This window comes from Orbicella faveolata, unplaced genomic scaffold (assembly GCF_042242905.1).
Source record: "Orbicella faveolata isolate gen_17 unplaced genomic scaffold, um_ofav_v1 contig_35, whole genome shotgun sequence".
Lineage (NCBI taxonomy): Eukaryota > Metazoa > Cnidaria > Anthozoa > Scleractinia > Merulinidae > Orbicella > Orbicella faveolata.
The window spans coordinates 4,362,430-4,387,500 of record NW_028301564.1 but is presented as its reverse complement, the minus strand read 5'-3'; the positions used below and the strand labels follow the sequence as shown (position 1 = coordinate 4,387,500).

The following is a 25,071-nucleotide window of genomic DNA, read 5'->3' as shown; positions in this document are numbered from 1 at the left end:
ATGTCAGAACCGAGTTGCCCCAGTAATTAACTGGCGACCATTGAAGCAAATTGATTAGCAGATTAGAAACTACTTTTTATTTTTCGAGTAATCCTTCTTCTTTGCTGTATATAGAAAAATGTGGAACTGTCATGAATTAAGGTAAATGCTTGGGCATCTTGTTATTCATTCTCTTCGAGCACTGATATTCTCTATCCCCTTGGCGCTTAAGAGTAAACCGGGAACATTAATTGATATGTTTATACATCCCTCTGTTTGCACCGTTGTCTGTCTGTGGGAGGCTGTAACGCAAGGTTACTGGACGTGTTGTCAAGTATGCCGACATATCTAGAAGACAAGAGGAAGGAAAGGCATTCCAAAAGCTTTTTTCGGCTGCCAGGAGTGATTGTCATACTGTAAGGCTTACGAAGGATCAAAACCTACTTACGCGTGCCAACATGTAGCAACTGATTGGTCAGCTGGTACAGTCGTTTGGACTGAAGAAATGTCAACCCACGATCGCCTTTTAATTTCTTGGACTTGTGTGGAGCCCAGTCTATGGGGGTTGTGCACATTGTTTTGTTGCAACGCCAGTGGATTCCAAAAAAATCTCTATGTCGTGGACATATGCTTATTTTTAGAGCGTCTTCAGTTGCAGCAAATATCCCCAAAAGACGATACGACTCTTGTTAGTGAACATAACATTATGGCTTAACCTAAGGTGGTCCTCCATTGTGCTAATAAAGATGATGCATTTCAAAATGATTCTCACGTGTTCATTTCAAGAATGAAGTTTCAAAGTAATGCATTCCGCACTTCCTTTTTTCAGTAATAAAACAAACTCTTCGTTAATTCCATTTGTTTCCAAATTTGTTGTCAGTATGAAAAAAAAAGAAAGAAAATGCCTTAAGGCATGTTCTAGTTTCTTCCAACTGTACGAAACATATTCAAGTTGGCGACATAAAAGTACACTTTCTGTGGTTGCCTAGCACGTGATCATGGTTTGCCTCCGATCAAATTTCACGCTCTTATGCGGAAGACGTTTAGAACGCGAATTATGTTTTTCAAAAGTAAAACTTAAAATTATACTTTTTAATGGCACAATTTGACCCTTGTAATTATGCTGTGTTATAGGCATTCCACTGTGTTTTGCAATTGTATCGTTGGTAGCTCTTTTCTATTAGCTGGCTCAATCCGTGAGAAATTCTGATCCGAAATGGCGTGAAAAACCATTTCGTGAATTTCGTAAGTCGCAGTTCTAAATAATCGTAAGTTATTATTTTATACATTCTGTTTGAGGTAAAATTGGTAATTTAGTGTTTCTCAGAGCTATACGGATAAAATAACCATCAAAATATTCATACTATACCTGCCCTTGCTAGCAGCAGTTGCGATTCGGTTTTTAAAGATCCATCCCGAACGTTCAGCGATTTTAGATGGACTTTCACTTCTTTTTGGCAGTTACCCAACGGCACACATTGCACATTTGTAGGGTTTTGAGAGCTCGATCCGCATGGACCTCCAACATACGAAGAGTAACCACAGGTGGCCATGACTTCGATCGTCGGCTAGGCTACTAAGCTACTCAATTTAGGCGTGCCGCGAAAACTATTTATAGTTCAAATTGAAAACAATACACTTTATTGACACAATTTATTTCACTGGTTCTGATTTACGACCCAGGCGGTTCAAAAATTAAACACGACTGAATTAAAGTAAGTCACGTTTACGAAAAAAATAATAGGTCACTACGGCCGGCTTCCCTTTTTTGTCACGCAATTTACGGTGATCGCTTAGTGTGGTGAACACACTTGAAACGAACTGCTGAAGAAATTCTAGTCAAGTTTATGTTGTGCCTCTTCATCGACCTTAAAATGAAAATGTTAGACACCCATCGATCAGGTGATATGTTGCACCGCGCCCACCACATGGCACTAGCACAGGTTTAATCTAACCTCGTTCCCGTGACCCGGGGGCGCGCTGGGAGGAAAAGACCATGGGAACGAGGTTGCTTTTAACTTACACAAATCTCTCAAATTTCCACCCTCTATTCTATCCCTCTCGACGCATAAGGTTACTTAATTGATTTCAAGAGGTGAAAGAACCGCTTTCAAAGCTACCAAGCATGTCCACAAGGCCCTTTACATCTTCATCTCCTTCCCACATCTTCCCCTACCCATTGGGATATAAGCGTGCTGTATGTAACGCAACCTCATTGTGCAGTGAACTTAAACGAGTTAGTTCATGAGAATCTTTGGTTAACAGGAGGATTTGAAAGGCTGCTAAAAGGATTTTGAGTCAGCAAGGATTTTAGCAAAATGTTAACTTCTTGAAAACGGCGATTATGAGGCGAAAGACACGTTATATTGATCAATGTTCTGACGCGGGCTTCGGAGAGAAATTTCGTGTATCCTGTTAAATTTTTACCCAAATATCTAGTATGCTACAGATCATGATCTCTTGACGGTTCCTTGTCTTTTTTTAATACAATGCACGCCCCCCACCCCCCCCACCCCCCCCCCCCACTCCACAAAAAATAACCTACAAAATGACTCAAATTTCCAAGTAGTAGCTCATATTCAAATTATTCCGGGAAAGCCAATTGCTATCTTAGCCACTGAAATGCGTAAAATGGCTTAAAGCCGGTTACATTTTCATTTCCTACCCACCCTACCCCTACACCCGTTGGAATGTGTGTTTGTTATCTGTAACGCAATCTGTGGAATAATGGCGGGTGCTCAACAGATCGAAACAGAACTGAACTTAAACGAGTTCTTGATGAGAATCCTCGATTAAGAGGAGGATTTTAAAGGCTGCTGACAGACTTTTGGGTCAGTTAGGACCTCGGCAAATTGTTAAACTTCTTGTAAACGGCGCTTATGAGGCGAAAGACAAGTAACATTGCTAGATGTTATGACGAGGGCTTCGGAGACATCTGCTTTTCTGATGTCTCAGAGTGATTTCTCCCAATAATCATCGAAAATGCGGCTGAAACCTACTGATAATATAACATGAGGTATCGTGGATCATCCAGTTGTCGACATGTCGCGAGGTAAGTGGAATATATCATAATTTTCTTTGTGCATCGTTATTTTCACGTTATTATGCTAATCAGGACGGCGGTGTTTGTTGACAAAAGCGCAGCTTAAACTTCTTCTAACATTTTACAGTTTTAACTGCCCCAAAATTTTATTGCATATTTTTACAGGTGAGACATTGCTCTTTAAGTGGAGTGTAGTTTTGACATCTGAAGTGATGTACTTTTGGCGATATTTTCCTTTAAATTTCGCCATTTTTATGGCGCTTCACCAGTAAATCGAAAGGGAAGAAATTTAAAATTCTGCAAAAAAAATCAGATGTTGATCAAATTCCCAAAACGACCTCTCAACGTAACAAGGTGGATTTTCTAGCTTCGAATAATGGGTTTTTATCCGGATTTAGATCATTTTCTTTGCATGGCAAATTGTTAAAAATGTGCCCTAAAATGTCCGCTGAAAGCCCTCTCAGAGGGGCAAAACCAAGATGGTCGCCCCAGCGCTAAAATACGAATCGAATTGAACTGAAAAATATATTTTTGTGAATCACTTATCTAGACCTTTCATCTGGGAAAGTTTGAGGAATTTCATTTTTTTTCTCGTCCAAATGATGATAGTTGAAACTTATAGAGGGCGGCTCTTAAATACAGTTAGGTGTTTACGAATCATTGCAAAACTGATATTTATAAATTGCCAAGTCTTAATCAATTATTTTACAGTTTTGTGAAAAATGATTAGGTCTTCGATCTCCTATTAAAACATCAAATGTCCTCCTAACCTGGACGAGGACTGTACAGAGTAAAATGTGGCGATGACAATAGGGGTCAAATGCCCCACATATGCCCAGGGTTCCTCCCTCACCTAATCATCAAGCTTGGCATTGATAGCTGTCCAATAACATTACTGGTGAGCACAATACAAATTGTGTAACTGTCGCCTCTATTAAGGGAGTCCAAAGTTATTACACCTTTTGCTGTTCATTTACAGAAAATATCCATTCATTTGTGTCCAAATCTGTTTCATTATGGTTAATATACTCTCATTAACACCAATATGACCTTCATTTGCGTGCAAGGAACGTTCAAAAATAATATTTGCATAGTATTAACATTCAAAATCATCAAAAGATAAACAATATCTTCCTTTGACATTCATTGACTGTAAATGTATTGTCATTTTTGTCGAAATAAAATTCGTTGTCACGAAACGACAATCATTTACACTTTTGGACAATCCTTTTTCAACAAAAGACTTTCAATAACAGAATTTGCATGAGCACTCACAATCAATTGCATTATTATACAACCATATCCGTGAAGGTGACAATCTTTAGTACGTTGAGACAGACATTACCGTGTTTTCCCCTAACGTTAAGAGAAAACAATAGCTCATTAACGTAATTCTTTTGAACGGAGATATCGCGCCCAATTTTCCTCGAAAATTTTATTACAGAACTAGGGACCGTATGTACCTTTTTTTAATGGTATTTTCACAATCCTCCCCTTGCAGATATAAATTCAGCCTCTTACCAGCCTTTTGCGTACAACTCAGAGGGCGCACTACAGTATACATGTGATAAAGTGACAGTTAGATTTCCCCACAAATGCCACGACGAAATAGAATCCCATTTGAACACAGCGAAAGGATAATCAGGACCTAAATGTGGACAACGGTATCGTTTCATGCAAACATATTTGCCAGGATGCCTCAAAAGTGAGGCAATTGAGGGATAAATTGTTCAGAAAATTTGATATTCTCTCTTCCAAAAGTAAGTGCTATTATGGCTGTAATGTTTGTCTCACCGCACTTAAGATTGTCACCTTCATGGATATGGTTGTATAATAATGCAATTGATTGTGAGTGCTCATGCAAATTGAGTTATTGAAAGTCTTTTGTTGAAAAAGGATTGTCCAAAAGTGTACATGAAGGTCATTATTGGTGTTAATGAGAGTATCTTGACCATAATGAAACAAATTTGGACACAAATGAATGGATATTTTCTGTAAATGAACAGCAAAACGTGTATTAAGTGGGCTGTAAGGTGTCCATGCAATTAGCGGATCACCAAAGTTGGTCTGTTATGTTTGGGAGTGGAAGCAGGTATCTTTCATAGAGGTTTATATTAAATTATATTTCAATTGGCCATAATCATATTTTCAGTATTGGACTGGAACTAGCTTGTAATGAAGGCTCATGCGAGGGAATATGATGAAAAAAGGATCAATATGTCATTTGCATTTGAAAAGATTCCTTGCATTAGCCCCAGTTGCAAGCTAGTTCCATCCTATACTGAGAATATAATTGTGGTCTATAATTACCACCACGGTCCTCACATTTGAATATAATGTGATATTTATCTCATATGTTTTGTTGATTTGTTTGGTATCATGCTATAGTTCAGCTGCATCACACCAGTCACTAGACCTCCTTTCTTCAACCACACAGGTTCTCCAGCAATACATGTAGCATGCACATTGAGGTCATCATCTAGAAAGACCAAATCTGCATCAGACTCGTAATTCAAGGTGCCTTTTTTGTGCTCAATCCTCAACACCTGGGCTGGGTGTAAGGTGGCTCCTTCTAGTGCTTCTACCGTAGTGCAGCCTGAAATGCAAAAGATAGCATCTTAATCAAAAAGATAATCCACTGTAAAGTTCTATATTATAGGTATTTCTTGGTCGCATCAATTGCAGATGTTACGAGGGTAAAAAATGTCAAGTTGTCACTAAAATCCCGGTTGAGTGATGATATGCAACATTTAATGGTAACACTTGCCATCACCTTCAATTAAAATTTTTGGCTTCACCCTCAGCTAACTCATGAGTGTACATGTATTTTAGTCATCAATCATCATCTACAGCATTAGTGTCTTTAAAATTATCATCATTGTCAATCAGAGAACATCATAAATGTGCAGTTGAGGAAAATAACCATACCCAAGCAAAATAATTATGGACGGTCATCCTAAATTCCAAGAGAGTGGGCTGGGATGTCCCAAAGGCCAAATTATTAAAGAAAGGTATAGGACTAAACTGGACGAATAAGAGAATAAGAATAAGAATTATAGATTCCCTGAAAAAATGGTTTTACAAGTACTCACAATACAATGGCTAACCTGACATTTTCTTGAATCTTTGGATGCAGACATCCATTGAAGCAATACTGAAGGAAATACAAAGCAATGAAAGCTACACATTATTGTACCATATCAGGTGATCAAAGGTTATCTCCTATCTCTCTTTTTTCTCAAGATCTCCTCGGTGAAAAGGGACAGAGACTAGTCAGAGCTAGGAAACTTTTAAGTGCATAACAATATAACTGTAGTCTGATAAATCAAGATTCCAATTTTGAGATGATAGTAATTGACTGGAATTCATAAACTCATATTATATACAGAACTTTCTACCTTCCAGCTAGAGTGTTTGTTCCTAATAAGGTGGCCTTCTCATGATTAATCTCAACCTGCATTGGACCAAGCTTGTGTAACCCTGGTGGAAGACCAAGTGCAGCTATAGCATCTGTTACTAAAACAAGACCTGTTGGGAAGTAAGGGAAAGGATTACATAGTGAGTCTTGGCAGAGTCATAGAGATATTAAGATGGTCTAAAGTAAACCCCAAGGGGGATGGAGCAAGGACTCCCACATGCCGGAAAAGACCAGGGATGCTCGTCAGAAAACTTGAATTAAACCTTCCAGCAGAGATCAACCCGGGTACGACTTGAGCTTTATTTGACCCCTGAAAGATATAACTTAAAACAGAATAGGTTTGATTACCAGCTGCTGTTCAGTGTTGGGGAAAAGAGCCCAAGCGAAGCTAGTACACTGGACTCAAAAGAGCAGCAGAAATCAAGCCTAAAAACGGAAATGAGAGCGCTTTAAATTGCTATCTCTTCGAGTGTACCCTAAAAGATACTTTGACAGCTAAAAATAGTGGAGTTTTGTTCTAAACACTCTAAGTGAGACCAAAATCCTTGATTTACACCCCTAAGCGAGATGACAAGCATCTCAAACCTTTTAATACAAGAGAAAAACAGACTGCCAGGTGTCTACTAACTAGAACAAAGTGAACCACATATAGTTCAAATCAAAAATTAACTGAGATCAAAACTTAACTAACAACAAATACATGTACCTCTGAGCCTCTTCAAGAATTGAGAGAATGTGAGAGAAATCAAAAGAGCAAAGGGTGTTTTATGTCAAATTAGAAGGAATCCAATGAATTCATGAGGGTTGGACAGGAAGTAGAATTCTCAAACTCATTAATAATTCATCAAGTTTAAACAATGGAAATCATGACTGTGACGGTGTTTGGATATCTGATCTTAATCATTTTCACGATTTCATTTCTCTGTTTTCTCCTTAGTTTTAGTTTTGATTGAGAAGGTATATCAAACACTCAAGACAGTGTTTGACCACATTTCCAAACACAACGAAGTTCATCAAAATACTCCGCTGCATGTCGTATTTTCAACTCTCTTCTCAGTGTTTGGAAATGTGGTCAAACACGGTCTTTTGTGTTTGATGTAAAATACATAAAAGACCCACATACCACTAGGATGTGATCTGTGTGCTATTCTTGTAGCTGTTGGATGAGTGTGAATTCCATCAGCAATCAGTCCATAGAAGATGGGTTTAGGAGTCTCATTATCTGTTAGAAGACCTACAATTCCAGGATCCCTATGATGGAACTAACAACATAAACAAAATCTACTGTTCATCAAACTAACTTGTACCACCAGTTTGTAAGTACCTTTTCAGGGGTTTTATTAACCTTTTCAGCAAGATATGGTAACTGGTTTTCACAGACGGGCAAAACTGAGCTTCTTTATCAGGAAATTTTTTCTTCTAGATGGTCAAACCAGGTAGGCAAAATCATCCTTACAGCCCATCAATTTGCCCGGTGCCTGACCCTAGTGAAAAGTCTGCCTATTTAGAAGTTAGGAGTACTTCTGGGTGGAGAGAAGGACTGTCAGTGACAGGACACAACATAATTCACTTGCTCAAGCTCTCAACATCTCATCTCTGGTTATTTTTCTGCGATCATGCCCTGGTTTTATATTATATAAAAAGTAAATATGTATAATATTATTAATTTTTTTAAAGTCCCTTACTTACTGGCAACATGGCATTGAAGAGATGGGTGATGAATGTGGCGCCATTAGCTGCTGCTTTCTCCGCAATTGAAAGATTTGCTGCTGAATGACCTATGAGAGTTAATAGTATTTATTAATATTATTCATAACTGATTTAATTTATAGATGTGCAATACATGATTTGTATTAAGGAGAGAGCTCTTCTTTGACTATTAACAGCAGAACATCCTCTGCAAGATAGATTTCCAAGACATAAACCAAAACATCCTTAACTGATGATGTAGCTGTACAAGGATCAAGACATTGTATTGTCCTTGCTTGGCAATGTGCACACCATGTAAAGCCTGATATTGAATTTTGCATGGGTATGAACCAATCAAGATGTATTCCGTGGATCTCTGTCGTGCTATATCATCACCATGGACTTTTTTGCTTGAATCTAAAACATCTATCATATACAGCTATTGTACTGTGAGAGTAAAGTATCTTGTCCAAGAATACAACACAACGTCCCCAGCCAGGGCTCAAACCTGGACTGCTCGATCCAGAGTCCAGCATACAATACATTTTATTAATTCTTCCTAAATGGGTTTTTCAGAATTAATTTACATCGGGTAAAAAAGAAATAGAATAAATTCAAAATATCTAATCACATTCATATTAAAAACGCACGATGGATGACTTATTAAACTTTAAAATTAAATAAGCCTATTCAATTATCACTACATCCTACTTATATCTAAATGCATCTTACTCGCCACATTTCACTTCTCGCATTCTTCTTGAAATACAAAACTGAGTGCGAGTTATCAGTTGCAACAAAAGGATTTTTCCAAGCTTTAAGTGCCCTTTAATGGAAGCCACACTGAGCTGCTGATGTCCTACACATAGGTAAACTGAGATGGTCTTTATTTCTGATGTTATATGCACAAGCTTCTGAGCGTTTGAAGAGGGTAGCAGTAAACTAGGTTGGGGTTAGCATACCATTAGGCCACTGTTCCTTCAACATGTACTGTTAGGTATAGGGCATGAATAAATCAACAGAGAAAGACCTCATTTGAGTATAAGGCTTTGTTCTCTGGCAGATTTATACCAATAAAATACAATAAAATATTGTTTATTGTGCTTTATTTTTCTTTACCTATTGACACCACAATGTTTCTTTTCACCAACTGTCTTATTGCCTCCATATTTTCTCCAGCCAGTTCTGGAGCAAGAGTTATGATACTGACATGATCCAATGAACCATAAAACTCTTCTATTTCTTGAGCTCCCTTGGTGCTAATCTGCCTCATCAGATGCTCTTTGTGAGCTCCCTTCATCGCAGGATTGATAAATGGCCCTTCTAAATGGGAACCTGCATTTACAACATCAAAGTGAACAAAGAACAACAAATGTATAAAACTATAGCAAAAAATGAATTAATATAAATATGAAACTTGTTTATTTAATATGGTGGTTCTCTCTATGGGTTTAGGTAAGGTAGGTGTAGAGTAAGTTTAAACTCAAGCCTCCATTAGGCTGGTGTTTATCTTTTCACCTTCCCTGAATGGATCTCAGTCTACCATGGGGTTCTCCCCAGCAATTAATTTGACGCCACCCCCTGGGTGAAGAGAAGCACTGCAAGAATAAAGTGATCTCTACCAGAGCTACAATGTAGACTGCTTGATATAGAGTCCATATCATTCCCCACCTCCTTCAATTGGGCCATCACACACTGTACTTTGCAGTTTTAAAGAGGTGCACCCTTTTATTGTTGTAGTTGTTTTTTTGTTTTGTTATTTAGCTATATGTGTGGCCTTACCTAATATTTCTGCTCCATCAACTCCACCAGGGGTTCGCTTTATCTTCTTTGAAATCTATAAGCCAAAACTGAAATTGTAATTAATGCATATGTCGTATTGATACACTAATAAGTCATATATCCTGTATAGAAAAGTCCTATCTAAGCTTATCCGATCCAGATCCAGGCAGGAAGGAGGAAAGACATTATAGCTGAGCAGCATGGGTTAGCAATGGCATATTTATTCACCTCGCTATAACTTTCTTGTGACGATGTGACAATTGTGGGGCAATAAGATGTCACGCCATGCTGTAACAGACCCTTAGCCACAGTCTTCAAGCCTTCCTCTAACTTGTCTGGATCAGAAGAGAAGTCAACTCCAAATCCACCTGAAATACAATAGGAGAACATGAATTGCACGCCCCTGACATGGTGCCCCCAATCAATAAGACATAAAAATTTAGGTCTAAACATTGTCTACAAATGTCATACACCACCTGTGCAAGAGGGGTGGGGTTAGTATCTTAACGATTGGGGACGTCTTGTCAGGGGGGTTATACCTAGGGGGCATTATAACCGGTTTCTGCAGCACTCATTCCCCTCCACCTTAACAAATTTTTCTCAAAGTAATGTGTACCTCCTACAATACTTCAATTTACACTTACCATTTATTTGTAGATCAATGAATCCTGGGCTTATAATCAAATTATTACAATCAATCTGAACATCTGCTCGTACTTGCTCCTCCCAGAATACCTTTCGAGGATTGATAATTTTTCCAGCTCTAACCCAGAGATCGTCTTTTATCAGTTCGCCATCTCGCAGTAGACGACAATTTCGGAACTGGTATAACTTCGGTTCAAGCTCACATCCCCGTTTCATGCTGCATAAAGATGGGAGATATTGAAAAATGTTGTTTTCGAATCTCCACAATTAATTAATTTTGGAAAGACTAATAAGCTTTAATCGATTTAGCGAAACTGTGCTCGCATGTTCGTCAATGAGTTCAAAACGAAACAGTGAACCGATAATGAATTAGATGATCTGACACATAAAATACTTTAGAACTACTTCACTTACCTGTGTTGAGGGTGAGACTGCTTGACCAAACTTCCCAAACAGAGGTAAATTCATTCACGTATTAAAAGGTATATCCTCATGCTAAACCGTGACCGGTGAACGTTTGTTTGCGAATGTACTGGTAACGAATGTAGTCAGTATTTCGGTCCGTCCGTAGTACGGTGGAGTAGGGGAGGGTTGGCATTATCTTCGCGTTATTTCAGAGCTAGGTACACTCATCTTAGGAAATAGTGGCTTAAAGGGGACATTGTCAAACGATTTTAATCGTTAAAATGATACGATGCTTAGAAAAAGAACTATTTAAACCAGTTCCAACTTTGCGTCCCCATGGATTGGATTGGGTGTGAGAGGGGAGGGTAATCTGTAATCGCCCTCGCAGGTACCTAGCTATAACGTGCAGGGTGTAATACCATCTGCAAAGTGGGGTGGAGTGGTGGGGGGGGGGGGGGGAACTATCGTCTGCCAATCGGAAGTGCACGTGCGAGGCGAGTACACCTTTTTTGATAATTGAACATGTGTCACGCCAGTTATCTCGTAAGATCTCGTAACGCAATCTTTCCTTAAGCTAACGACAAACCAAAAGAACCTCGAAGTAGGGCAATTATATTTACCAAGGTCCAGATATTGTTCTTTTAACTTTTCACAACTAAGACAATTTGTAAAAGGTGGATGCTACGTATTTGAAATGCTAGAGTGAGACAAATTGATTTTGTTTAGTTTCTTTTTTTTAAACCCGTTGGATAATTTTCCACCCCGCTATCAATACTGTAATGAAGAACTGAAAACCACCTGTGGTATGCCGGTACCTCACAGACAGCAACTTCTTGAGACTGTCGCTAAATTTACGCCATGAGTAATCACATTTGACCAATCACAGTGAATAGAAATGACGCAATCGTCCAATCAAAACTCGAAGTACTTGAAGAAAAAACTAACGCAACCAGCGGGAAGAAGTGCAACCGTAACCAAACGCGGGAAGACGCAAGCAAACCAGACATTTGTCTCACTCCTAACTGGTTGAAAAACGAACACGTTTAGTCTGATTGGTCAACGCATGTTACACGAAAAAAAATCTCTATTGAACGCTCCCCCAATGGGACTTTTAAGCGCCAGTCAAACTAAATGATGAAACAAATAATCCAAATGAACATAACATGGTTAAAAGTCCCAACTGGCAGGAGGCAGACCAGTTAGCTATTTACAAGCATGACCGAGGAGTTGAACTAGGGTCTACCGAGAAACAACTCCAGCTAAGTGATCAGAGCGGGACTTGAACCCGTGAACTCCGGATTTCAAGTCCGGCGCCCTAACCACTCGGCCACGCTGCCTCCACGAAATGTTGAAGCCAACTACAGAGCTTGGAAAAAGCAGTTTCCTTTGACAATCAGTTGAAAGAATAAAAGTCAAATCAGATTCAATTCATTTCAAATGCTCAAACTTCTTCAACCCAGCAAGTGTATTTATCCTTTATTTAGTTTTCACTTTACTAATCGCCTATCAAATGGAATGCACACCACTTTCACTCTGATATTTCCTGTACAGCTCAATCAACTCCTTGGAAGTTCTTGGTTTAACCGCCATAAAAGCCTTATCGAAGTGTCGCCTGCACACTTCACTTGACTCGATGTTCTCTTGCAGTGCCATTATGGCCGCTTCGCGACACAAGGCTGATATTTCAGCCCCGGAAAACATCTCAGTCTTCTGAGCGAGGTCTTCTATTACTACATCAGCACCGAGGGGAGTCTTAGAGAGATGGATTCTAAAGATCTCTTCTCTCGCGTCTTTGTCAGGAAGAGGAACATAAATGATTCGATCTATTCTTCCAGGGCGGAGCAACGCTTTGTCGATCATATCAGGACGGTTCGTTGCCGCTACCATGACGACGTCTTTCAGCGTTTCCACGCCATCCAGCTCGGTCAGAAGCTGCGTTAGAACGCGGTCGGACACGCTTGACGCACCGTCATCCTCGCCGCTGCCACGACGCGCCGCGAGGGCGTCTATTTCGTCGAAGAACACGATGGATGGCGCGACGGCTCGGGCTTTTTGAAAAACCTGAAAAATATTTTGGTTATTTTAACATTTTACCATTTGACAGAAAAGGGCTTCTCGTATCACGGAGATAAACATTAATGAATTAGAATTAGAGTAAAACTAAAAACTATTTTCGAAATGCTCCATCACGAATCTTCAAGGTGGTATGTCAACCCTATCAAAAGGCTCAGCGAAGATTGCGATTTTCTCCCTCAAAGTTGTCCGAGGATAAGGGATGTCACAACAATCTTCAAATCAAGATATAATAAATACAATGACGCAAGGGACCGCAAACCAAAATGCTGCCGGTATACGTAGGATCTGTAAAAGATTTGATGAACCGGCAGCATTTTCGTTTGCGGTTTCTTGCATCATTGCACTAAGTATTTTTTTTTGGGGGGGGGGGGAGGGGGGTAGGTCTTTTCAGATCCGATATGTCACTCAATTTTTAACATGGTTTGGCCATGTATTTTCTGCGGAACAGTTTTTGTCTGTCCGCAGTCTCCTTATCACGACAACGATATAATATTCTGGATTTTTGCCTCATTGTCCGTTGTCACGCGTTTTGCATGTGACATTGGCTAATCAGCAAACATTTGGATCTGAGTTTCATCTGAGGTCATTATCATGTGCATTTAGTAGGCGATCGGTCAGCAAGCCGGTTGCTTTACTTCTTGCTGCATGCTACACCCTGCTGACGAGACCCAACCAGGTCGAAACAGCTGTCCACGGTTGCAATTCTTGGCTTTCAGTTTGGACTCTATCATGTCGCTGTCTCGTTAAGCTTTCTATTTAGTAATCAGCCTTGATTCATTATTAAGGTATAAAAGTCCAATATTCGGCTATGACTGTTAAAACTTAAATACAGCAATTGGCTATCACAATTTGATTCTGCTTCGTGGAAATACAGTTATCCTTAATAAAAATTCAGATAATGGCACACTGTTTTGAACTATTTTTTTCTCTTTTTCCTCGTAGAAATGGAGAGGGGAAGTCTCTCGCCGCCAATTTTTCAGGCGACCATTTTCTTTCCTCTTGCATTTTACATCTCTTGTTAAATGATATACAAGAGAAATGTGGGCCTACCCGCGGGATGATCCCCGGGTCAACACGCGGGACTACTCGCGACATACTGACCTGCCTTACTGCTCTTTCTGACTCTCCAACCCACTTACTAAATAGCTCAGGACCTTTCACCGCTAAGAAGTTGAGCCCACTCTCCGTGGCCAGCGCCCTCGCTACAAGAGTTTTGCTGCAGCCCGGAGGACCGTACATCAGAATTCCCTGAGGAGGACGAATACCCAGTCGCTGAAATGCCTGCCGGGAGAAATCAACAAAATGACACGTATATAACGGATGTTAAAAAAAAAAACACCACCACAACCATGGTCGCCTCAAAGTTGCCTCGTGTGATCTAAATGGTGTCGACTAACAGAGCAAACTATGCGAGACATCGAGAGTACCGCACAGTTAAGACAAGCCGTGTCCTTGCTCCACGTCAAACAATTGCGCTAGAAGAAGCCCTAATTTATTTTTATTTGCTGGTGCTCCATAATTTCATGGAAAGCGCTAGTTATCTTGTTCATTTCCAGCTAGTGACATGTTGTGCTCTCATCTAACCAATGCTAACAACTTGACTTTCCACACTCCCCTTTACGTAAAGTTTTCAAGTACAGTCGAACCTCCGGGTTGCGACCACCTCTCCTCAGCGACCAGTTTTCCAAAATACCAAACGTTTCCCAGTCAAATCACTATCTTTGGAACCTCTTGTAAGCGACCACCTCTCGTAAGCGACCGCGACCACTTTCAGAACCAAAAGTTTGAAAATTTATTTTGTTTTCAACCTCCCGTAAGCGACCACTTGACAACTAATAGAGCCAAATTTGGATAACAAGGTGTTGAAACAATAGCGCAATACTCGATAGTACAAGAGACTGATATTTCTCAATGGCAAACACAGTATTGTTTCTCGAAATTGACTTTTGACATCAATAAAACATTTAAAACATTGGGTAAGTCTCTGCAGTAACATATGCTAATGACGCAAAACTTTCACCCAATATGGTCTTAGCGCTCGTAAGCGACCACCTCCCGTAAGCGACCAGCTTGGCTTGACATTTTGGGTGGTCACTTACGGGAGGTTTGACTGTACTTCTCATATTAACAAAGAACGTCGAACGTAACTAGTACACAGTACTACGTCACGTCCACGTGATTGCTTTGTGACTGCTCCTAGATTAAATTCTTCCACGATTGACCAACCTTGTAACGTATCCAAACACTGGGCAGATAAAGGTAAAGGTAAAGTCTGCATAAAAGCCAAGTGGCCCATCAGGCCGACACTTATCTCCGATTTCAGTAGCATGAAGCGACTAAGAGTATTTCTACTCCCCCCTGGATGGGATGCTAATCCATCGCAGGGTTACCCCCAGCATTAAGCTCGCCAGTACCCATTTATACACCTGGGTGGAGAGAGGCACTGTGAGAGCAAAGCCTCTTACCCAAGAACACAACACGTGGCGCCAGCCAGGGCTCCAACCCGGACCACTCGATCCGGAGACGAGTGCACTACCCATGAGGCCACCGCGCCTCCCACTCCTGATACTGGGTAGACAATTTGAAAGTTGAACTCTGTAAAGAGTTTCTCAGGATGACATGAGATCTAGTCTTACCTCGGGATGTTTCAGCGGCCATTCCACCGCCTGTTTGAGCTTCTGTTTAATGACAGCATTCCCTCCAATGTCATCCCAACGAACCTAAAACACATCAACATTCATTCAACGCTGTACCTTGTGAGTCATTGGTTACGTAGTGAGCTACTCCGCCGGGAGAATAAGTACCAGTTTGTCTTCGAGAGTGACTGAGCCCAGACTGTTGACTCACTCCAGCCGTCCCTCAACCCTCGTGTCTCATAACAGGAGACTGGGTATGAGTCAGCGAAAATTTAATACAACGGCTCTTTATCTCCCGACTGTAATTTTATGAATCAGCGTTGACAAACGGCTTAAAAGTACAGGAGCCTTTAATGAATTGTCGCACAACACTTTATTTTTTGTGACAGCAGCAACAGAAAGCGTTGAGTGACAAGGTCAAAGGGGATTACGTCGAGTAGCCGGGTAGAGCGTAAATAGTACGGGGATCACTCGCGCGAGGAAATGCGTCTGAACTCGTTCCACGCGCGCAGGAAGGAAAAAACTCGCGGGCTATATTAACTCTATTATTGAGGCTTCCTTGATTCCTGACTTAAGGTGGCTCCGTATATATAGTTTTACGATCGCACGTTCGCTGAGGACTAAAGTTCAAGTAATCTGCACGCGCTCGAAGAAAAACGTCAGTGTTTTTCGATATTTTATGACGTCAACATGAGCACAAAAAGCAAAACTGACAGTGAATTTTCTCGCGTTTCCTTCGGTGAAATTTCGTAAAATTTGGCAGACTGGTAGTAAATATTTTAACTTAGTCGGAGCTCGTTTTTCAGGGAAATCTATAAGACCAGTTTTTTAGCAGCGGTAAAAGACATAAATTTGCAAAAATCGAAAAACCTGCCTTTGCAAACTCTACTTTTTTCGTTTTTAAAATTCGTATCCCGGAAGATGCGATATGCTGTGAAAATTTTGGAAGATTTCACCAAAGGAATTTAAAGAAAATTACAAATAAAGCCATAAAAAAGCAAAAAAAAACCACATTTGTTTGGGCATTCATAATTCAAGACTAATACCCATAATTTTAACAAAGATGATAGTAAAAAACTATTTAATCATTGCTTATTACATGTAAAAAGTTTGAGAGGACTGGGTGTAAAAACGAATGCAAAAACGGTATTCAAAGCATAACACTTGCACGTGCAACGCCATAAATGACTACCCTATGGAGCCACCTTAAGTAGTGCGTGAAATTCACGCGAGCCGCTCGCTCCTAAACGAGTTCTCTGGGCTCGTGGCGTTGTCACCTCACGCTCGCTTATTCCTAAGTAGCAAGACAAGCAGGGAATGTCCGAAACCAAACATTTTCAAGTCCACGTTTATGTACATAGTTGAAAATGGACAGCAGTACCCCAAAACAATTTCACAACGCAATTGAAAGACATTTGCGTAATATAAAGGTGCATACACTCACCTTAGGCACGTCAATGGCCACCTCACGAATAGCGCTGGGTCGAACCTGTCTGAAAGCCGCCATGATGTCTTCTTTAGTGACCAAAAGGCGCTCTTTCAGTGTTTCCTCCCGGGCCCTATCATCAAGGGACGAGGGCAATTCATGTTCCGCTAGACAGCGTTTGAATGACATTAGCCCCGCCTCTTTGCAAACTGCAGCAAGATCTGCTCCTACATACCCATGAGCCATTTCGGCAAAACTGAAACAAGAGGTATAGATACTTATAGGTGAATCTTTACTGACGTCATTGTTTACATTTTTCGACTTTGCGCAGATAAGACCATCACCCTAGACACGAATTGACTGCAAACATTTAAAGAGCTTGTGAAACTTAGTAATTGGTGGAATTTTTGGCTTTTTGGGTTTAATATTCGAGGAGAAATTGGCTTTCAAAAACTGCAAATTTCTGGGTGGCAAAAGCACTAATAAGCTCATACCTTCTTTGTAAAATTTTGAGGTTTTAAACCCGCGTCCCATAAAAAGTATTTAATACATCGGGCTAAAATTCCTTGGGACGGTTAATCTTGCTGTATCCTTTCAATATTCAGAACTAATAATTTCATAGCTCCATAAGAAACTGTATCGCTTATGTAAATGATTCAAACATTGTAAATAAAGGTTCTACACAGACGAAGTTATCTTTTGACACCCATTTCAAGAGGACGAAAAGATAATAAATCCAAGAAGATTCACAGGGACAAAGAGAACGTACTCTAAGAAAATCGTTTTGATAAGTTGTTGAAAAACTTGATGTGCAACTTGGGTTTTCTTTTTCAACCCAAAACAAACCTTATCTTGAAGAAACAAAAACTTAATCGACAGCCTGAACGTAAGTGAGGTTGTTTTCTAAGATGGTGACTACTTTTAACCAACTGTTTCGAGTACGGCAATACGATATTTGTTCTTTCTCCCAACACAAGGAGTATTCAAAGCAAGCGCAGAGCTTACCTGGTGAAATTTTCATCGGTAAAATTATGCGGCACACTTCTGAGAAGTGTTCTCAGAATGTCCTCACGGTCGCTAGCGTTGGGTATTCCGATCTCAATCTCTCGATCCAGCCTCCCCGGTCTGCGGAGGGCTGGGTCCAAGGCGTCTGGGCGATTGGTGGCTGCTAAAACAATCACGTGACCGGACGAGAAACGCTGTGAAATGGAAACGAGTAAGAAATTGAGGTGTCCGGTAATATTTTTTCTAAAACCGAAGAATACGAATATGTCTGTGTCTGTCTGTCTGTCTGTCTACAGCAGCAAGTTAATAAACTCACGGTATTTGCGCCATCCATGAGGGTAAGTAGCGTGGCCACAACTCTCTTCTCAAACTCATTCTGTACTTTGTCCCGCTTGGGACACAAAGCGTCAAGTTCATCAATGAATACAATACTTGGAGCCCTCTCTCGAGCCTCACGGAATATGTCCCTCAAACGGGCCTCTGACTCTCCGTAATACCTGACAGGGCAAATCACACATGTTATTGCACGATCAGTCAATATCACGGAAGTAATCATGATGCTAGTCACACTGTTGACTGCAAATGCGAGGTCTCACTAATACATTTTCGTTTGAAACCGGGTGTTATACAGGACAATGCCAAATAACTTAAAGTGCGAGGTATTGTTCACAGATATAATTGACAGCCCCGTTAAAAACTATAACTACTCTCCTCTGATAAGACTAACCTGCTTAGGACATCAGGACCATTAATGCAGATGAAGTGGGCACCAGACTCCCCCGCCACTGCCTGTGCAATAAGGGTTTTCCCTGTCCCTGATGGACCATGGAGCAGGACACCGCGAGGAGGTTGAATACCTGAACAGCAGAGAAATTTTACATATAAATACGGCACAATATCATTTCATCGTTGATTCGTAAGTAATAATAATTAGACCGAATGGAGAACAATTCCGAGAGTAAGCTGGCGAGTAGTTTCAAAATCGGACAGGCGTGCAGTGATAGGCCGATTTCAAATTAAGAGCACGGTACTTTCTGAATTGTAGGACACGAGGTCCAAATACTAATTCTTCACACCAATAACAGATAACGAGATTATTCTTTTGAGCGAAAAAGTCACTAGTGTTGTAAATGAGTTTCACAGACAGCAGGAAAACATCGTGAAAGGTGTCCAATTACAGGAATCTAACTACAAGATTACGACAACCGCAGAAATTCTCGCGCGCTCGTTGGCTAATTTTCATTGTCAATAAGCGGACAGACACATGAATTTATAATTTTTGCGATGCGGCAAGGAGCGAGTGAGGACAGTTTCTTATCGTAAAAAACACAAATTGACGTCGGTTTTTCATGCGTCTGTCCTGTTATTGACAATGAATTTCGTCTCAACATTGTCAAAGTAATTTGCCAATCCACTCGGCTATCGCCTCGTAGATTGACGATGTTATGACGAAATTCATGATCAATAACAAAACAGACGCATGAAAAACTGACGTCAATTTGTTAATTAGTGGATACCTGTAATTGGACACCTACGTGATCGCGGGTGCGCGCGTGAACCAATCAGAATTGTGAATGTTGTTATAGAAACGATTACATTTCACTAATCGTTTTCTCTTCTTATTCCCCAGATGTTTCACGTGAAAACAACCTTTGAAACGTGTAAATAACTAACAAACAAATGGGAAGGAATTAACAGGGCAATCGTTTTCACAACGACAAAAAAAAAAAAAAAAAAAAAAAAAAAAACATTAAAAACGTCAAAGCTGAAAAACCACGTGGTTACGATATCTGTGAGTTGTCAACCAGCAACACATGTACATTGTTTAAAGGAGATTTCAACGTTTCCCTTTGAAATTTGGCGCGATATCTACACCTTACAAGCCCTTTCTATATAAATTATAAATTAATATTTGTTCATAATGGAAGATCGAAAACAATGCCCGGTCAGAAATGATTGCCGTTTTGGGTTGGAGTGTAATTTCTTTAAGTTTCAAGCTTTCTCGTCTACCACTCGCCTTCTTGTTTTATTAAGCGTTTTACTAACTAAAAGGGTAAAGTCGGAACCAAGTGGCCCACCAGGTCGGGGCTTATCTCAGGTTTCTGTAACATGAAGCGACTAGGAGTATTTCTACTCCCCCTGGATGGGATGCTAGTCCATCGCAGGGTTACCCCCAGCATTAAATTCGCTGGTACCCATTTGTACACCTGGGTGGAGAGAGGCACTTTGAGAGTACATTGTTTTGCCCAAGAACACAACACAATGTCCGCGGCCAGGGCTCGAACGTGGACCGCTTGATCCGGAGACGAGCGCCATGAAGCCACCACCAACTACTTACCATAATTTGTAAACATTTCTGGATGTTTCACAGGAAGCTCGATCATTTCACGCACTAAGGCAACCTGCTTCTGAAGTCCTCCAATAGATTCAAATGTTACTTTCCTTCTAGACTCGCTTCGTTCGATTTGACGAGCGCCGTGCGCGTGAATTGTCAAGTGTGTTTCTTCTGGGGATATGTAATAAAATACCGATTGATTTCGTTCTAATTCTGACTGCAGACAGCTTTGAGTTTGGTGTTCCATATTTGATTGAAAGTCTCCCTGATGAGTCTCTGTTTCTACTCCTGAAATTTGTCCTCTTGTTTCGTTTTCTCCCAGTTCTTCCTCACAGCTCTCGCAGCTATTTGGTCGATGACCGGATGTCAAGTTTGCGTCACTACCCAAATCATCAACATTATCACTAGCCAGAACCCCTTTTGTGTCCAGTGTTTTTCCGTCGTTAATGTTCAGAGCCTTCAGTTTGTTTGATAGGTTTGTAGTAGTACTGTCACATGACGCTGTCTGGTTCTGTAAGTCTCCTGAAGAAATTGGCCTTTTAGCAAAATTGTAAGATCCTGTAAGTGCCGTGACGAGAAGTTGCCGTGGTTTGCCGTAAAACTGAATTTCTACTCGGTGCCCAACAGAAACATAAAGGTCGCCTGCAAGGAAATATTAATTAATCAATTAGCCAGTATGATTCTTATACCTAATCGTACCTTAATGTTTCACTTCGGTGGCATTAAATTTAAAAAGTTACGATTAGTTAGTTATATATACTGTACCCAGGGGCGGATCCAGAAACTTCAGAAAGAAGTGGCCAAAGAAATTTCGGCAGAGCGCAAAGACGGTTGGTCATTTTTTTTTTTTCGACAATACAAGAAAACAAGGGGGGCGCCGTGGCCCCCTCGCCCCTCTCCCCCCTAAATCCTGATACCCAAATCAAACTGTATCAGTTCAGTGACTTGTTATTATAGGATATCAGGATAGTAAACATGGTTTCTCATTGGACAGTAGCAAATTTGAGTAAGATCTTAGAATCAATATATTAAATAAACATTACAGAAGTAAAAAAAATTTCTCATCTCCACTGAAGTGTAACTGAGCCATACTTACGCAGTTCACGCAGACAATAATCAGTAAACAACTGATTCACTTCAAACTCAGCCATTTCACTAGAAGAAAAGACATTGACATATATTGAACAAAAAACTCATCATTTGCAATAACTATTTTAAGGCTAAGAATAGTCTTTTCCAGCTCTCGGGAACAGGGAAACCATTTGTTCGTAATTATTTCTTTACCGTATTTATATAAAGCTAATCACGGAAAAGCCTTGTCTACTCTTCCCTGATTTCCTGCAGTATCAAGTAACTGATGAACTGATATCCCCAGATTTTTGGCTGAATTTGCAATTATAATATTAGGCTTGCTTGGTCAGCCATCAGCATTCTTATTCACTCTCGTACCCAGTCTTTGCTCCCCTTGACCAGCAATCACGAAGCAACTGAATGTGGAAAGTTCTCATTGGGAACCCCACAATATCAGACTTCCAGTAAGCTGTGCACCCCTAGCTGCTGCACACACAGCTCAGTATCTCTTTGGTGTTTTACGTCCTGTTATTTTTATTGTTTTCAAAACCAATCAAATTGATTCTGTAATAAAACTTTTCTCAAGGTAAGGTGCGAGCAAAGTGGTCCATCAGGCTGACTCTTATCTCCAGTTCCTGTAGCATGAAGCAACTAGGAGTATGGGTGGGTGGGATGCAAGTCCATCAAAGGGCTACCCACAGCATTAAATTCACTGGTATTTATTTGTACCCCTGGGTAGAGAGAGGCACTGCAAGAGTTCAGTGTCTTGCTCAACACAATGTCCCTGGCCAGGGCACAAACCCAAACCACTCAATCCAGAGGCGAGCACACTAACCATGAGGCCACCACGCCTCCACAGAGACTTCAGGTTCATGGTCATTATCACAGTTTCATCAGAAACAAAACAATCCACAGCTTACCAAAGCTCAAGTTCCACCCTTGCAGCATGCAGACAGAGGCTTGCTATAGTACCGACAGTGACAATATCACCAGCTGAAACCTGATGGAGAAGGAGAATTTATAGACAAGGGTGAACACTCATCTGGTATTTCATCAGACAGGTGTTTATATCATAAATCTCAGGGCTATAAAGGCTTAACAGAAAATAAATACACAAAAATCACGACCTACTTGGCTATTCACAAGAGACAGTGGTGTTAAAGCTGCACCTGGGTGGAATAGAAGGCAAGGGTTACTTGTGCAGTGTGCAAAGAAAGTTCTGTCCGATAGTCCAGGGCTAGTGATTTTTCCAGTCAGGTTAGTTGATTCTGTCCATCCCTTACCCAACAGCAAGTGAAGTTTCTTGGGAACATTTTTGAGGAAATTCAAATTAAAGGAGTACTGTAAGAGACAAATTTTGGGAGGCTCATAAGAATGACTTTTGGGCTAGTACATGTACATCGTGGTTTCTATCTTTGTAAAATGAAATGCATCACACTTACCCTCAGGTGAAACTCCTGATGAGGGCCATACCATGCACACAATCTAAAGAGCAAAACAACAAATCTAACTAAAATGACTCAAGTGCAACAACTGAGGGAATCTCAAAAAATTCCACATTTCATAATGATAAGGATTATCTTCCACATAAGAACCTCAAATGATTTTACAAAACATTTACATGTACATGTACCTTTGCATGTGTTCGTGCTGATTTTACCAAAACTCTTTTTCCAATAGGTAGATGACATTCCTTCATTGTGCTAATGTTGAGTAATAGTACATCATTTCTAGAAGACAGTGGCAACTTGCTATCTGTTTATTGAAGGAAAGAAACATGTAGATTATGATAAGATATTGTATTACTGGACAAGCGATACTTTAACTTATCAGAAGTATTAATAAAAGATAAAATACTTTGGGCTGGTGAGAATGACTTTCCCCATAGTGCATCATAGTTACAGATTGTTCAAAGTGCAAGTTGGAAATTTTTTTTTTTTTTTTTTGAGCCTGTGCAAGCATAGGGTGAAGTTCTTCTAAAGTTACCCATCTAATCTAGGAAAAGAATTATCTGTTATTTGTTGCTTTGGGGATGGGAAGGAATGGGAAAGAAAGAGAGATAACTGTCGTTATATTCACTGTCTGAGTAATATCATACAGTGAAGAAGGTTGCTGTTAACAACCTAAGCATCCTTATGATTTTAAAAGAAATTTGTGTGATGTATCATATCATATTGTTCTTGAAACATTTTGCAAATGTTTGGGTGAACACAGCATAAACTAGTTTCTCAAAAGATACTTTTTCTCTCCCAAAAGCAAAATTTCTGTAATCCCAAAACATTTTTAATTAGGATTATCACCCCCACCCCCCCACATTGACCCATTAGAACAAAGACAAGTCTGCTTTGATTTGGAGGCTGATGCATTCTTTCATCACACAGCACAGTGGATTTTGTGAAACCCATTGTTCAAAAGGCCTATTCTCATCACTCTGCTGAGATTTTAAATGGGTACTGAACACAGCCTACCCTCCCCCCCCCCCCCCTCCCCCATCCTCCTTCAGGAAGAAGCCCACACGTGTTCACCTCACCAAGACATTTCTGGTCGCACTAAGTCTGTTCCACAAGTAGCAGGTTTCTTTTCTTCCTAGGGTACTCCCCAATATACATATAGCAAAGGGCCATTCCATTTTTTAGTCTGCTCACCTCCCGACTGAGGTAAGTCAGAGGAAACCAAGAGGGGGGCAACTGCATCAGCACCTTTGATATTTTAATTCACAATTCTGAAGGGGGAAGTGTGTTGGTACTTTGATCTTCCTCCCTTGGGGATAAAAAGTTGAATTATCTGAAGAATAAAATTCAAAGTCCCCAATATGGGAGGGGGGTTGGGTACACGCAGATATTAAATGGGATGGCCCAATGAAGATAATAATGCCACCAAAAGTATGGTATTTAAACCGCTTTCGTCTGCAATATGGCGCGGTTTGTGCAGTTTGGTCGGAGATGGGTATTAATTTTTGATTCACGTGTAAAAAAAAAGGGTAAGAGAAAATCACTTGATTTGGTCTGAAATAGGGTAAGATTATCCAGAAACGCGCCACACACCATGCCAACCACCCCGACGGGAGCTCTGTATGTTTCTACAACTTCTCGTCGATTTTATCTCAAAGAATGTGCTATCATCTACGAGTGAAAATGATTCGGCTGAAAATAAATCGCCGTTGAGGTCGATATTTCTTGCCTTACCTGAGAGCATTTTGCTATTCCTCTCAAAAACAACAGCGTGCAGGACGCCATCTTGGATGTACGCGTGCTGTAGACATTCTGCCGTTGAATTGCCTTCACATATCGCCCTGTGATCACTAAGGTGACGGCAATAAAACAGTCTCCCGCATAATTCACACAGCTGCCAAGTATCTTGCCTTTTCTTGCTCATTTTTAACGCCGCAAAACACGTGAAATTTAATTTATAAACACATGGAAGATTGCTACATGACAGAACTACCGCAAAATGATAATCCGCTGACAAATCGCCGTTGAGATAAGGACTCCACCCAGTAATCCGCAACTTCTTGATTATGAAGTCCAAAACCCAAAGGCAAAAACTTTATGCATTTAAGGA

The 25,071-nt window shown here is 40.4% G+C and overlaps 2 protein-coding genes and 1 pseudogene across 3 annotated transcripts in view; all 3 read right to left on the bottom strand.

Moving 5' to 3' along the window:
• Positions 1-2,480, bottom strand: part of LOC110063197 (uncharacterized) — a 7,972-nt pseudogene extending 5,492 nt beyond the window's left edge. The window contains exons 1-2 of the transcript XR_016201959.1: positions 1,349-2,480; positions 428-664 (exon numbers count right to left, since the gene is read on the bottom strand). The product of XR_016201959.1 is annotated as an uncharacterized LOC110063197 (transcript). The remainder of the gene's footprint in view (positions 1-427; positions 665-1,348) is intronic.
• Positions 2,481-5,348: 2,868 nt separating this feature from the next.
• Positions 5,349-11,098, bottom strand: LOC110046668 (N-acetylglucosamine-6-phosphate deacetylase-like). The gene is made up of 10 exons (XM_020752360.2): positions 10,971-11,098; positions 10,556-10,773; positions 10,140-10,279; positions 9,912-9,966; positions 9,249-9,464; positions 8,130-8,218; positions 7,564-7,702; positions 6,421-6,550; positions 6,130-6,176; positions 5,349-5,618 (listed from the first exon to the last, which is right to left on the bottom strand). Exons 2-10 carry the CDS (start codon positions 10,770-10,772, stop codon positions 5,368-5,370), a joined length of 1,284 nt encoding a protein of 427 aa, XP_020608019.2. The 5' UTR covers position 10,773; positions 10,971-11,098; the 3' UTR covers positions 5,349-5,367.
• A 1,310-nt stretch (positions 11,099-12,408) lies between these two features.
• LOC110046608 (ATPase family gene 2 protein homolog A-like) lies at positions 12,409-24,934 on the bottom strand. The gene is made up of 14 exons (XM_089273576.1): positions 24,696-24,934; positions 23,144-23,265; positions 22,953-22,995; positions 22,642-22,679; positions 22,431-22,510; positions 21,536-21,594; positions 20,443-21,081; positions 18,832-18,961; positions 18,421-18,601; positions 18,105-18,298; positions 17,118-17,355; positions 15,674-15,757; positions 14,139-14,318; positions 12,409-13,022 (listed from the first exon to the last, which is right to left on the bottom strand). Exons 1-14 carry the CDS (start codon positions 24,883-24,885, stop codon positions 12,468-12,470), a joined length of 2,733 nt encoding a protein of 910 aa, XP_089129702.1. The 5' UTR covers positions 24,886-24,934; the 3' UTR covers positions 12,409-12,467.
• Between the last annotated feature and the right edge of the window lie 137 nt (positions 24,935-25,071).